Source organism: Dicentrarchus labrax, unplaced genomic scaffold (genome assembly GCF_905237075.1).
Source record: "Dicentrarchus labrax unplaced genomic scaffold, dlabrax2021, whole genome shotgun sequence".
Classification (NCBI taxonomy): Eukaryota; Metazoa; Chordata; class Actinopteri; family Moronidae; genus Dicentrarchus; species Dicentrarchus labrax.
This window is the reverse complement of record NW_026136707.1, coordinates 8,380,419-8,394,741: the sequence shown is the minus strand read 5'-3', so window position 1 is coordinate 8,394,741 and position 14,323 is coordinate 8,380,419. Positions and strand designations below refer to the sequence as shown.

General features: G+C 38.4%; 3 protein-coding genes across 3 annotated transcripts; all 3 read left to right on the top strand.

Annotated features, from left to right (window-relative positions):
- Positions 1 to 1,690, top strand: apoa2 (apolipoprotein A-II). Its single transcript, XM_051407065.1, has 4 exons — positions 1 to 105; positions 328 to 372; positions 798 to 1,029; positions 1,246 to 1,690. The coding sequence occupies exons 2-4, from the start codon at positions 330 to 332 to the stop codon at positions 1,400 to 1,402; spliced, it is 432 nt and encodes a 143-aa protein (XP_051263025.1). The 5' UTR covers positions 1 to 105; positions 328 to 329; the 3' UTR covers positions 1,403 to 1,690.
- Positions 1,691 to 4,086: 2,396 nt separating this feature from the next.
- apoc2 (apolipoprotein C-II) lies at positions 4,087 to 5,195 on the top strand. Its single transcript, XM_051407222.1, has 4 exons — positions 4,087 to 4,191; positions 4,411 to 4,473; positions 4,592 to 4,748; positions 4,845 to 5,195. The coding sequence occupies exons 2-4, from the start codon at positions 4,425 to 4,427 to the stop codon at positions 4,933 to 4,935; spliced, it is 297 nt and encodes a 98-aa protein (XP_051263182.1). The 5' UTR covers positions 4,087 to 4,191; positions 4,411 to 4,424; the 3' UTR covers positions 4,936 to 5,195.
- Positions 5,196 to 8,692: 3,497 nt separating this feature from the next.
- LOC127366645 (trypsinogen-like protein 3) lies at positions 8,693 to 11,900 on the top strand. Its single transcript, XM_051405793.1, has 5 exons — positions 8,693 to 8,823; positions 8,914 to 9,055; positions 10,141 to 10,394; positions 11,165 to 11,301; positions 11,416 to 11,900. Exons 1-5 carry the CDS (start codon positions 8,784 to 8,786, stop codon positions 11,605 to 11,607), a joined length of 765 nt encoding a protein of 254 aa, XP_051261753.1. The 5' UTR covers positions 8,693 to 8,783; the 3' UTR covers positions 11,608 to 11,900.
- Positions 11,901 to 14,323: the final 2,423 nt, after the last annotated feature.

Here is a 14,323-nt window from a genome sequence, read left to right as displayed (position 1 = left end):
TCCCCCCCTATATCATCCAGGCCAGATGTGAGCTCCGAGTTACAGACAACTCGCCTCCAGAGAAGACTGTCACTTCTTGGATCTGTACATCCAACTCAACAGCAGGTAATCACTCGTCTTCATGCAGCAGCTTCTCTTTTGAAGCTACTTCTGAATAGATCTAATTTATAAAACTTTGAGGTAATTTATTTTTGTATTAAACGTCTGCAGTTTTATAAACTTATTCATCATCTGCTAATTTTAAAATGTCAGCCATGGAAAGAAACATTGTTTCACCAACAGAGAGTTCAATTTTAAGATTTTTCTTTTTTTTTTCTTTTGTTTCAGACATGAATGCAAAATACGTCCTGGCACTGATCCTCGCTCTGCAGGGTAAGGCAACACAGCAGTGCAATTTGAACAACTGCGGTGCTTCGATTTGATTTTCAACTAAAGCTGAACTACTATGTGACAGAGAGCCATCTGTAACAAATAACTTTCAATGCAAATGCTATTCACTTTTCAGACTTTCTGCATTCCATTTTGTAGAGATTATAAAAATTATGTTTTTATTGCACTTACATGTGTAGCAATAATTTAATGGACATGGTTGCATGACTGGCTTTTACACTACTTTATCTGTGGTTAACATGAAAGATAAAGACTGATTTTGAAATAACAGTGAGCTGCGGTGGCAGAAATATGATTTTGGACACAAGTACTGTACTATGAGTGAGAAACCAAGATATGCAATATATGATCATTTTTACTTATTCTCATTCTAACATAACAATCCTACCTTTCTGATTTCATTCCAGTCTCTGTGAGCCTGTGTGAAATTCCTGATCCACCTCAGGATCTTGTTGAAAAGTATGATCAAATGAAAACCGTGTTCTACAAGAGGCTGCTGAATGCTTATGGCAAGCTGCAGGCCGCCGCCGCTCCTTTGGTGGAGAGGGTTGGTGACAGTGAGCAAGGTCAGGCTGCCAAAGACTACATCGAGGAACTGCAAACCAAGCCTGAGTTCCAAGCCGTCGTCAAGGTTGCCACGTGAGTGAAGACCCTGTATTGGTTCATTGTCTAATGTTAAGAAATGTGTCCACTTCAACTACAAATTTGCTGTGAAATACTACCAATGTATATCTATATCTTACAATTTCCACTGAAGATATAATGTACACAGAAAAACAAAATGAGGTGATATTTTTACCATGGTTATGTAGTATGTATGGCTATTAAATAATCTGTCTCCCCTGATTTGTGCAGTGGCCTGGGTCAGGAGGCAGCTCCCCTGGTGGACAAGGCCCGCACAACAGTGCTGGGTCTGTACGGACACTACATCCGCCCCCAAGTTGGCAACTACCTGAGCGACGCCATTGACAACATCAAGGTGTACCTGGACAAATTCATGCCCGCTGAGTAAAGGAGACCAACTGAAACAAAACACCTGTCAACAGCCTGTAATAGATGATAGCTCATAGAAACTACACCAGTTTAGGCTGAGAAGAGCAATGCACAATGCAAATACAATCCTTTGCCTCTTTTCAAATCAACATCCTTGCCAAATCGTGCAGAGTTAAAAGCAGGGCAAACATGTCAACATCAACTATGCAAATTGTGCATGTACAGTATTTTGTGTTTGGTACACTAACCAAAGTGTGATTGTGTATGTATATGTGTGAGTGTGTTCATTAAAATGAACTGGAAACTACTTGAGATGTGTTTCTTCATTAACAGATTGAACATGAGCTTCCACAGTTAATATAATAAAGCTTAATTTTCTGGCATAAGTTTTCCTATCATATTAATTTGTGAGCAGATTCCAGTTCCAGAATCCACTAATCAATGTGTTATATGGTTCTAGTTTTTATTAAGCTAAGTAATAAATAAATACAATTAAAATACAAGAACATCATCCAATGTTCCAATCCAATTAAACCTTATGGAATTGTTTGGTTTTATCAGCTGCTACCTTGATAAAATTGAACTGTAACTGAAATGCTTTACACTGGTAAACACAGACACAGACATTAATTGTTCTCATATTTTTAACAAGTATATTTTGACATCTTTACTTTGAACAGAGCTCTTGGGTCTCAGGCTCATGTTGGGCCCAGTAAATCAAACTTTGTTCCCAGAATGATGAAAGATTAAACCAGCAACCTTTATATTCTGAAATTATTAATGTGTCTCACTAATCAAAGCTCAAAACCACACGGATCATCCCTCCATTACTTACTTGAAATGAAGGTGTTGAAGCCAATTTATCAATGTTGCACTGTTACACTGATCTCAAAGAATTAGAACTTACTAAAGTATTTCCTTTATTTAGTATTTACAGATTTCCAGTTGGCTAAGCCTGGGGTAACTTTGAATGATGGCATGTTGTGCCAGAGCAGCAGGAGGTACTAATTCTTAATTTGTTGCTCATTTCTTTTCAAACATTTCCAAGCATTTTGATTACATATACAACCACCCCTGCTGTATAATTACAGTGGTCAAGACACAAAGAAAACAGAGAAAACAACTGATAAACATCTCATCATTGTTTCTGTAAGCATTGCCATCGCCATTATGCAGCTTAAGGTCGTCTATAGCAGGGACTAGTCTTTTTAGTACGAAATAAGCTGGATTTATTCAAAACTGCAAACTCTCGTGCAGTTTGAATCCTACTGCTGCCCACAGCTGTCCTCAAACTGAGGACACTGAGGACAGGAAACTGACCTGAGCTCTCGGGTCACAAGCAACATGACATGTGAGGCTGGATCACGTGATTGGCTGCGATATTTACTTAGGACTTGATCAACATGTAGCCATTACGGAGAAAATGGATTCTAAAACACATGAGAACAAAACAGAGACTTTATTATACCTCTTTGTAGTTATACACAACACCCAGGTAGGTTTAAAGTGAATAAACTCATTGTGCTGAAGTTTGATTATTAATAGATACAGTTATGTTATGAAGGTTATTTTTTTCTTTTCACAAAGAATGGTTCACTTTAGCCCCAAAACAAACAAATTGTGTACATATGATCTGCCAAGGCAAGAAAACAAGCATTTTCACTTATTAACAAAAGCCACAATATTAACCATCAGATTACCGGTAAAACCAAAAGGTAAAAAGAAGCTAAAACGACAAAATCATTAAGATTAAACAAATTAATAAAATGATCAAATGTATTATTTTGGATAGGCTTTCAAAGGGTTAGTGTTATCCTAATACGACAAAAATGAGAACACCACAAGAAAAACTGAAAATAAACTAAATCAAACGATCTGCACTTTTTACCTCATTTCAAATCAAATCACATAAAGGAGAAAAAAAACTTTTATTTTTTCTTCTGCCAGAAAATCCGGTGCTGAAATAGTTGTTTCTCCATTTCTGATAAATAACCAACTGATGAACAGAAGTTGTTTTACACACAGAAGAAAGTAAAAGAGGTTACATTTCTCCCCCCAAAACATAAAAAAATAACCCCAAATGAACTTTCATAAGAAAGTGCGGGAAGGTTAACTGCGGCCCAATAAATCTAATCTTAGCTGGCCAAAATATTTCGTAACCTGAATCAGCTAGATGACGTGTTCAACACACTCTAGACTTATCACCATCTTAATAGGACTTTGTTCACAATTTGGACTATTGTGATGTGACATGAATGCATCACCACCATTATGCAAGTAACAAGTGCCTCCTTGTAGAGTTTGTGAACAGGGCAAGGTGTAAGACTGTGCTGCAATAATGAACTACTAACCTAATCAATGGAAAATAATTGATTGTGGTGTATTTAGTAGAGTTAGGGTCACACACACACACACACACACACACAGGGTCACACAACACACATGTTGATGCATTTCCATCACAGTTATTGGGATGCATCAACATGAGGCATCCTTGAGTTCCCGTGCTTTTAAAATCAAACCAGACTAAATTCCAAAGTGGCTTTTGATTACGTTTGAAGGCTCCTTTGATGATTTATTCACAACCTCCTGTTTACACAGATAGCCATGATGTGTGTTTTATCAAGACACAATGTCACACATACTCCCACAAACACACACCGGACAACAGCACAGGTTTATCTACCACAGAGTGCACTTTGGCTCTGGGAGCGACAAGTCAACACATCGCTCCTATATAAACAGGTTGGGCCAGCGGTGCCTCTTACTCAGTTTTCTTCATCACAGTCATTCCTGGAGAGGAATACAGTGAGTACTGACACTTTTACTTCAATTGTTGAATGGCATAGAGTCAGAACAGTCTTAGAAGTGCATGAATGTTGTGTTAGATATGAGACTATTTGAAAGAAAATTATTATTCTGAGACATGTTCAACAGAATGGCAAGTAAGAAAGGTATGACAATGTCTCACCCTAGTGGATAAAGTGAGGTAAGTTTTAATTGTTGCTTAATTCTCTCTCCTCACAGACGGGAGTAACACAATGAATAAGCTGCTGGTCATTACTGTGCTTGTTGCATTCCTTGCTCTCAGTAAGTCCTCATGACCATTACATTGAATTATTACTATAATAGGATAAATCGTTGATGGTAATATACATTGTTTTCCTGATGTAATACCCCTTTGACCCCTCTAACCTGTTCTGTGAAGGCGCTGAAAGCTTCCGCGTGCCGAGGCAGGCTGAAGATGAAGAGGGGACCCTGGCCAAGATCACGGGTACCTTCAGGTCCTACTATGACGGTGCTGTCAACACTGCGAGTGGATACCTGGAAAGCATTAAGGGCCTGAAGCTGGAGGAGAAAGCAAAGTAAGAGATTTTTTAAATGCAGATTCATTGATCCAGTAAAAAAAGAAAAAAATAGTGTGGATTTATATTTAAACTCTTTCTGTGTGTTTTCCACAGGAATCTTTACACTGATACTACCACAGTTGTGAGCACCTACGCTGGCATTCTGAACGACCAGATTTACCACATCTTTTACTCCCCGCAGTAAACAAAAACTGATTTCCAATTACCTCAGCTACCTTTTCTGACAGAGTAAGAACTTTCAAGCTCCACACGAAAGGCCCAAACGTCATTTGACATTGTGAACTCAGTCGTATCTCACCACAACCAAGCCTCAAAGCCTCAAACAGCATCCTCAAAAATACTGGACCCAGAGCTCCTTGCGACGCTTTCTCGGACCACCACACTGGTGGTAAATGATGATAACCACCCAAAGGGGACTGTAATCCTTTGAAAAAAAAACAACAACTAACAGCTTACACAGAGGAACTGGACAGAACAACTTGGCGGGCGCAAGCAAAAGAGCACACAGCACCTTATCGTGTACCAATATTTTTCTCCATGGGTCTCAGAATTAGAAAAGCCATGAAAATAATGCAAATATTAATGATCTCACATCACCTACTGGTGTTTTTTGTTTTCTCACAGCTGACTCAAATGGTCATCACACCTCTGGATAAATTTAAATATGTGTGTCATATCTTGAAATAAAATATTTATACAAAAAAAAAAAACATCTGTGGTTGATAAATGAGAGTTTAGTTTACTGTTTGATTTAGTAAATCGTGCATATTTCCCCTGTTTGTGTAAGACCTGTGTTTCTTTTGATCTCACTGAAGGATCACGTGTTTATGTCTGCATGAATCTGTGATGAGGCACCAGACTTTTATCAGCTGAGGCAGTACCAGAACAGAGGCTTCTGTTGCAATTAATAATGGATGAAAAGAAACATGCAAAATGTGAGTGCAGAGAGAACGACGCAGATGAATAACAACAAAGACTGTGAAGTTTGTTTTATGAATTCTGACATCCAGTGATGCAAGAATTTTGTGATTTTTAATTAATGCATAAATCTACAACATGTGGCCTCTTCTCGAGCAAACAACCAACACAAACAAAAGAGATACATTTGCTTTCAAGTATCATCTTGTTTAGTCGTTACAAAAGATGCAAACTAAACCAGACAGACACAGGACAAGCTATTCATTTGTGTGGGACTATGGTATTCCAATACTTCTGAGATAAAACACAACTGCCACTACTGTTACTATGCAACTACTAAAGTTATACAGACAAATCATTTAGATACCAGTGCAACATGTAGAATCTGTTTGCAGCCCTGTTGTCTGTCCAGATTGGATCAGTTTGAGAAATAACTATTTGGTATCAGAATTTGTCTCAGATGTTTTCTCTCAACTGACTGTGCTGTGATTAGTTTTGGCTTCTACACTAATGCAATTCATCACACAGCAATAGAGGAGGACTACACTGGTGATCAAAACCTATTGTGTCCCCGATTCTTTTTTTTTTTTTTTTGTCAATTGGATTCCAATCTTTGATTTGGGTGCATTTGCATCTTTATCTAGAGCTGTCCAGTTATCAGAAAGAAGCTTGACTTATGATGACCTGTCTTTTTCATTTTATAGAAGCGATAATTTACAAACTATATTAACTCAGATTTTCTACAATACGGCATTGGAGGACACAGTGGACCCTGCAAATGCCACTAGGAGCACTAGGAGGAGCCAGAGGAACCAGGAACAGATTATCTGTCTCATTTACTACTGTTGGAATATAGTACAGCAAATATGACAAAACACTATTTCTATAAAAGTTACCTACTGCAGCTTTAACCAATATATAGGAACTGAATCAATAGCTGTGTATGACTGGATCAATAAAAACAGTACGATTTTAAACTAATCTAAATTTAAATCAATGATTATTGGAAACTAGAGATGATGTAAAAGTCCCCAGTTCTGCATTTCTATACAAGGCTTCAGGATGGATCAAATTAATCAGATTCAATTATTAGGTGTTACACTTAAGCAATATCTGTCCAGGTAACTGCATATTGACAATATTTTTAAGAAAATGCTACAGGGAATTGATAGCAGAAGCAAATGTTCTCCTCTAATCAAGTATAATTAGTTAATTAATGTTGCTGAATACTGTTCAGTTATATCATCTGCTGCTAATAAAAAGGATCTCAATAAACTTCAATTAGCAGTCTGCTTGTTTTGATGATTAAGGGAATATTTTTTAGGTATACCTGAATGTTTTTCAGCTCTATTTGAGTAGTCTGGTGGTTATTCACACACATATCCCACCCAGTATGTGGATAAATGACAACTAGTCATCCAATTTGAAACATGTAGGGCTGTAGGAACAAGTTACCAAGCAGTATTAGATAAAGTATTTTAAGAAACAAAGGCATGTGCCTAAAGCAGACTATGACCGAATCACGTTTTTCTATCTCTTGTAATCTTAGTTTTCATGGATATTACGATTGCTGTGCTTAAATGTAGCTGTAATTTTGTAATCATCAGCTTTGTTTTAATTTTGTTTATATCATATGTGGTACTTTAGTGGCAGACTCAGGCTGTTTGAGGGGCAGGGCCAATAAAAACAAAACGTGCATGTAACACACAGAAAGTTGTGATGCATTTAAAATGACATTTTAGTCAGGATTAGGATTAGCACCCTAGAGGGAACATTATTGTGTTTTGTCCACTGGAAGGGCACCCAAGAGGGATAAATCATGATTTATCTACCACAGAGGCATCCAAGAGGGTGCTTTTTTTTTCCGAATATGGGGCATCAGTGGGGTTGATTACCCCACCTCCCCCCTCCCTGAGTTCATCAGTGTTTTGTACCATTTATTGATATAATTGATAGTTTTGTGTCAATATTGATTTGGTTGTATCGTATTAAGTGCTTTGTTTTATCTATTTTTTTTTCTTTAGGTGTTGGGTTTTAGATCATATTAATGTTTTATTTGGATGTCTTTTCATGTGTGTACCCAGGAAGATTACTAACAGCTATGGCAGAAGCAAAAGGCGATCCAACAAAATAAACAAACCATATAAAAAACTGAGAACCGAGGAAGGAAATAATATGCAAAACACGAATCATTCCTGATGTTCTGCAGTTGTTTGGGGTCAGCTTCATTTTTTAGTCTTTAGTCTTTTAGTCAGAAGTGTTCACAAAGTATACAATCATATGAGAATTTAATTAGTTAACCAAGTTGTTCCTTAGCCCGAGTAACACAATTTGTACTTCAATCAGTGAACCTTGGAACAAAAAATAATTAAAAAGTTATTATTTATCAACAGACAAAAAAAATTTCAATCTTTTCTACAGACTCAAAAAGGAAGATAATATTATTAGCAAATATTCTGCTTTCCCTAAAGGGCAGCTGCAGTATTTTAAGATAACCCTGCAAAAATTGCATCATGGTAAAATATTTACTTTATAAACAGCACTGGGCATAATATCTCCACTCTTATCTCTCTGATTATTACTTACTTGCTGTGCTACACAAGCTTTATTCATTTATCTATGACACCATTGTTCTTTTTAGAGGGCACTTAGCACAGACTAACCATAAAAAATGGTTTTAATATAGCCCACTGAGGCAAAAGAATCTGTGCACAGTAGATTTTTGCTGATCTTCCATCTATGAAGAAGACATAAACTTCACCAAAACACAAAAACTGTAAGTGGAATCTATTAACGTCTGAACAACATCATTCATCGTACCGTAAATGAGGGTCTTCCTTGTTCCCAGTAAAGGAACAAAAGGTTACTGTAAACAAGGTGTGTCACTCTAACTGATTGTACTGTGGAGTGGAGATGTTGAAATTTTCTCTGATAAGGTTATTACAAAGGTTACTGAACTGGAAATGATGCTAGATAGTAATAAAACAGTCTGTTCCACCCACGGTCCGCTAAAAATCTGGCAGGTATAAAGAAGCCAGACTAATCAAATCAGCCATCACACACAATCAGAGCTACAGAAGAACATAACAACAACAACAACAACAGAGATACAGCATGAATTTTCTCCTTCTGCTCATTGCTTTGGGGCTCGCAGGTAGAGATTTACCGTGTTGTGTTCAAAATAAAATTAATTAATATTAGATTAGACATTCAGTTTCTCTTTGGTCTTGTTGGTGCATTACAGGAGCGTCCCCCCTGGAGGACTACAGGGTGTGCCAGCCTCACTCCAGACCCTGGCAGGTCTATCTGCATGGTGGAGGAGTGTCCTGCAGTGGAGCTCTCATTAACGAATGGTGGATAGTAACTTCCTTTCACTGTACACCCACGTAGGTATTGCTGACTGTTAGTGCCAAATGAAAACGGCTGCTGTTACGTTTTGAAGTTAAAGGCATCGTGCTTTGTGTCTTCCAATGTGAATGTCATTCTCGTAAAAGCCATTCAAAACATTTGATGGAAATGGGTTTTGGTTAAGCAATATTTTCATCAGCACCACAATTTAATGTACATACGATTTCCCATAAATATAAGTAAAATCATGTTTAGCCTTGGGAAAACATGGCTGAGGTGCTTGAAATAGTCTGCTTTGCTAGAATCAAACCACATACTTTTCAATGGCATTTGTTTTACCTTTAATTCAATTGCTGCAGTCTTTACAGCATGACCTTCAGTCTTCAGCTCTTCCAGTGTCTCGCACATTTTTCCTGAAGAAATTAAAAAGCAGAAGGTTTTTTTTACTTTTGCTTCCCTCATAAACATGATTCATGAATAGGTTTTTTTTTTTTCTTCACATTTTTCAGATCTAAAGAGGTGGCATTGGGTGGCAACTGCCAAGCCTAAAGAAAAGCCTGGCCAACCTTAGCAGCCACCATAGTTTTGTATCAAATGCTGTCAGCACATTATGATTAGATTCATTTAAAAAAATAACATTAAAAATGTATTCATTTTAGACTTAGTGATAATAATAATTATATGTAATAATAATAATAATTATATGTTTTTAAGTTAAAATATCTTCAGAATATATTTGTGCCATCCCTTAAAGCCTCCCTTGCCACCCCATGAATATTTCTCTAGATCTACCCCAGCCATTTTGTAGCAGCAACCATGCTGTGCTAATACATCTTAAATCAACATAATATATCATTATAATCTGACGAGTCAATCAGGTAGGCATGCAGAGATGTGTCTTAGAATTTAGCTTTGTAATAATGTTGTTCATGGCGTTAGAGCGGGTTGATACTGTTGGCAGAACCACAGTAATGTTCCTCCTTAATTAAACCACATTCATTAACCTGCTGTTCGTGTCTGATTAAGGCTTATTGTTCCTCGGTCATGGGCCTGTTTCTGCCTGAGGCCTGAAAAGTCTGCCTGAGCTTAATAAATTAAAGTCTCTCTTTCCCTGTCCTTGTAGATCCTACAGCACCATTGCATCTCTTGGGGAACATGACATTACTGTAGAGGAGGGAACAGAGCAGAACATTCATGTTGCTGAAGTAATCCGTCACAGCCCCTACCGCTCACCCCTCCACAGCCTGACGATGGTCCGTCTGGCCGAACCTGCCCGCTTCAACCAGTACGTCCAGCCTGTCCCTCTGCCCAGTCGCTGCCCACAGCCTGGACAGACCTGCCATGTCAGCGGCTGGGGATCCACCATCCCAAATCAATGTAAGTGGATTTAAAGGTGGGACTGTGGCTTTTACGCTTCATTAACTTGTCACCTCATCTGAATTTAGTATAATTGCAGCAAAGCCAGTGTCCCCCTAATCCAGTTCACAAGTATTCACTCTTCACAAGATTTTTACTCCAGTTTTCCAATTGATACCTGACAAACATGTTGAATGCGTAAATGTGTATCATGTCATCACCACTGTGCTCCTACAGTGCAGGGTTGCCACCTTCCAGCTGGATTGAGAGTATTTTTCTGTTTTTAAAAATACATTTTAAAGATAAAATGTACACTTTTTTTCCCCTCAAGACTCAGGATGATTCTGATCAGCAGGTGGGTATGTACTTGTTAAAAAGAGCTCATCAATATTCTTGTCATTGCAGCTTTAACAAGGCATGAACATTCTGTTTTAATAACGGCTAAAAATGGCTTTCGTTAATCAGAGGAGTTTCTAATTGGCTGTCAAAATGCCCAGTCAGTGATCAACACTAATTAAAAGAGGTAGACCTTGAAAATAGTACTTACTCAAGGTTTAGACTTTATGCTCCAGTGCAAGAAATGGTAATGCATAGAAATGGGACGTAATCCACAGACCTGCTGAGCGGAAGGAAAGAAGCTTTTGTCAAAGAATGAGTGGCAGATTGATGAATGATGGTACAGAATACAACGTCTAAATTGTACTTATGTTACTGATTCAGATGAGATAATTTGAAGTACTACATTTAAATGAATCAGAGTGACAACCCACCTCTTCACTCTTCGAATACAGATGAGCCTTCTCCACAACTAAAGTGTATAACTGTGCCTGTGGTGGATGACCAGACTTGCATGAACACGTTCCCTGAGTTTTTGTTTTGGAGCATTTACATGGTCTGCGCTGGTCAAGCAAACACAGATAACTGCATGGTGAGCACAACCCAAAGACATCAGTATAAGTGTATTTCTTGCCTCTACACCTGCTATGCCACTTAATCTGACCTACCATTTGTCTCTCTTCCCTCAACCTTCCTCCCACTGTAGAATGATGGTGGCAGTGTGCTGGTGTGCGATGGCCAGCTGCAGGGAGTGATGTGGTTTGCACATGGCTGCAGAAACCCAGCTGATCCCAGCGTCTACAGCAAGCTGTGCAAGTACAATGACTGGATCAACGGTGTGATGGACCGCTACGCACCCACTGTGCCAACTGCAACCACCCCAATGATGATGACATGAGGCAGCAGAGAGACATGTATTCACAGATTAAATGTAAACATTATATGTTATAAACATTGCTTCTGACAGCTTTAGTGGGAAGGTTCAGTTTTATTATAACTATGCTTAAACCCAAAGTTTGGGGGTTGCTGTTTCAGCCAATTAAGCAAAACACAGCACTACAACATTTAATGAAAGTGATACAAGCAAGAATTAGCAAAAAATAAATTTTAAAAATCTGTAGGCAAACTACAAAATGTAGATATAAACAACAACAAAAATATAAATAAAATGTCATGTATTCCAACACTGTATTCAACATGTTTTATTCATAATTTTTAGTACACCCTTTACTCTGTGACTCCTGCTTTTCCCTCATTTGCCTCAGCAACCATTTTCACAGCTGGCTAATAGCTGCTGCTAATTAGCTCAGGTTTCTTTCCCCCAGTAGATCATAATATCCCACATGCTGCTGTGCATATGACAGTGATGATGAATTGGACATGACAGTGAGTATTTGTTTTGTTCCACATGTTGAACACTAAAACCTCTGAATCTTGCTAAAAGGGGAGTCAATATCGAACTTCCATTCATCAGGTGGCCAGAAACATGAGCACAAATGAATTATAATGTTGCGCCATTTACTGGATGTATAAATAGGCGACTGTTTAACTAACATGTCAGCCATGTATATTTGATGAGGTATATTTATGTCATTGTTGTGTTTACAACTTGTTCTGCTCCCCCTAAGTAACCAGAAAGATCAAATAATGCAGGTTTGCTCATTTGACTTTTCTGTCAGTAAGAGAAAACTGATCTTTACGAGGGTAGTTAAGGGTAAAAAATGTTGACATAACTGACTTAATTTATGCTTAATACAGTTCAAATTTATAATAATGAAATCAAAGCAAGTCAAACAGTCTTGGTAATGAGGTGTGCCTGGGAATTTTGCATCATGTAAAGGCTCCCGCATGACAGAGGGTAGAACATTAATGTGAAGCACCACTAGATGGGGGTAAAGCCCAATGATAAAGAAACACACTGATCAAAGTCCCAGAGAAAGAAGAGAGAAAGAGAGAGAGAGAGAGAGAGAGAGAGAGAGAGAAAAGAGAGAGAGAGAGACAGACAGACAGACATCATGACAGCGTGGACAGGTGGCATGAATCTTGCATTCTCTTCTCTGCAGAGTTTTGTGTGAACTCTGATCTAAGCTCTGCCGTGACACAAATATGTTCGTAAAAATATGTTATAGCAATAAACACATGGATCTGATGTAACATTAGTGAGACAAAGGAACTGGAGAACACATGGGGGAGTTAGAGGCACATACACAAAACACATACGCACATGTGCACACACACACACACACACACACACACACACACACACACACACACACACACACACACACACACACACATTATGAAAAGTGACTGACAGCTGTGTCCATAATCACCCAGGCAGCTGAACATAGGGGCCACTCTACCATCTGTTCTCAGGATTTCTCTCCCGTTCCTCACTCCCTCTCCCCCTCTTCTGCCACCTCAGCGGGGGACAGAAGGCAAACTGGGGGCTGACTTTGGTAACTGGGACATCACTTCAGAAAGCAGTGTGATATTAATTGGTGTGCGTTTAAAGAGCTGCTGTTTGTGTTTGTGTTTTCTCTCAAATGGGATGGCCATTGTTTATAATTCTGAGGGATTTGACTGACACCAATTTACTGTAATGGCTACTGAGTTGCTAATTTCAAGCTTTTGTAATAGATACAATAGATACTTCACTCATTTCCTTAAACAGGAGACCCAACACAAGAAGCCTGAAATACTGGGGGATTTTCACACAAATACCTTCTTGGTCTCTTTGTATATTGAATCCCAAATGATCTGCAGTTTGTAGCATGTGGTCTGACCCCCTCCAAAGAGGTCTTGGTCCCTGGGTTTACCAGGTTGCTTTGGAGATCTAAAACATCTCTCTAATAAATTCCACCTGAACTCTCCAGTAATTGAAATGGGTTATCTCATGTGCTTCCGCAAATACCACAGTCAATTTCTTCTCTGTAATTTGTAGCTATAATTCAACCTTTCATTTCCTCTGCAAATAGAGTCATAGCCATTCAATAAGGTTAAACACTGATTTATAGTACAGTAGCAAGGAGATGCATGACATATAACATATAATAAGACTAAGAGTCTACAGCCATGCTAGTGGGTCTGTAAGGGTTGCTGTATATATACTGGCAATGTGGTGTTTTGTGCTAAATTCTAATAACATGCTCACCATGACAATGCTAACATGCTGATGTTAGAAGGTATAGCCTAATGTTTATCATCTTAGTTCAACACAAAGTACAATTTAGGGTAGATGATGGTACTAGAAAATAAGTTAGGAGATCACCAAAGTGTACAATTCATCTGTCCAATAGTTGGTGATACATTCCACTCAAGATCACAAATGTCAACTTTATGGTGGTGTGTAGGAAAAGTCAGGGGATCACCAAAGTCTTTAGAATGCATCCTCCAAGATCCATGAATGTTTGTATCTCATGCCAATCCATCCCATGGATGTTGAGATATTTTAGTCTGGACCAACTGACTGACCGAGTCATATCCCAGCCTGGAGCCATGCCCCTAGCATGGCCAAAAACTATGATTATTAACATTTCTCTTCCTAATGTCTCAATAGGATCTCTTTGGTGCTTGAGAAGAAATTTAAATACATAACAAAAACAAAACATTGT

What these genes read in the sequence shown, in the direction of transcription:
- LOC127366645 (XM_051405793.1), top strand. Translation starts at nt 8,784, where the DNA reads ATGAATTTTCTCCTTCTGCTCATTGCTTTGGGGCTCGCAG. An exon ending in TCCTTTCACTGTACACCCAC is followed by an intron (nt 9,056 to 10,140) that starts GTAGGTATTGCT and finishes CTGTCCTTGTAG; the next exon opens with ATCCTACAGCACCATTGCAT. An exon ending in ATCCACCATCCCAAATCAAT is followed by an intron (nt 10,395 to 11,164) that starts GTAAGTGGATTT and finishes CTTCGAATACAG; the next exon opens with ATGAGCCTTCTCCACAACTA.
- apoa2 (XM_051407065.1), top strand. Translation starts at nt 330, where the DNA reads ATGAATGCAAAATACGTCCTGGCACTGATCCTCGCTCTGCAGG. An exon ending in ACTGATCCTCGCTCTGCAGG is followed by an intron (nt 373 to 797) that starts GTAAGGCAACAC and finishes ATTTCATTCCAG; the next exon opens with TCTCTGTGAGCCTGTGTGAA. An exon ending in GCCGTCGTCAAGGTTGCCAC is followed by an intron (nt 1,030 to 1,245) that starts GTGAGTGAAGAC and finishes TGATTTGTGCAG; the next exon opens with TGGCCTGGGTCAGGAGGCAG.
- apoc2 (XM_051407222.1), top strand. Translation starts at nt 4,425, where the DNA reads ATGAATAAGCTGCTGGTCATTACTGTGCTTGTTGCATTCCTTGCTCTC. An exon ending in TGTTGCATTCCTTGCTCTCA is followed by an intron (nt 4,474 to 4,591) that starts GTAAGTCCTCAT and finishes TGTTCTGTGAAG; the next exon opens with GCGCTGAAAGCTTCCGCGTG. An exon ending in AAGCTGGAGGAGAAAGCAAA is followed by an intron (nt 4,749 to 4,844) that starts GTAAGAGATTTT and finishes TGTTTTCCACAG; the next exon opens with GAATCTTTACACTGATACTA.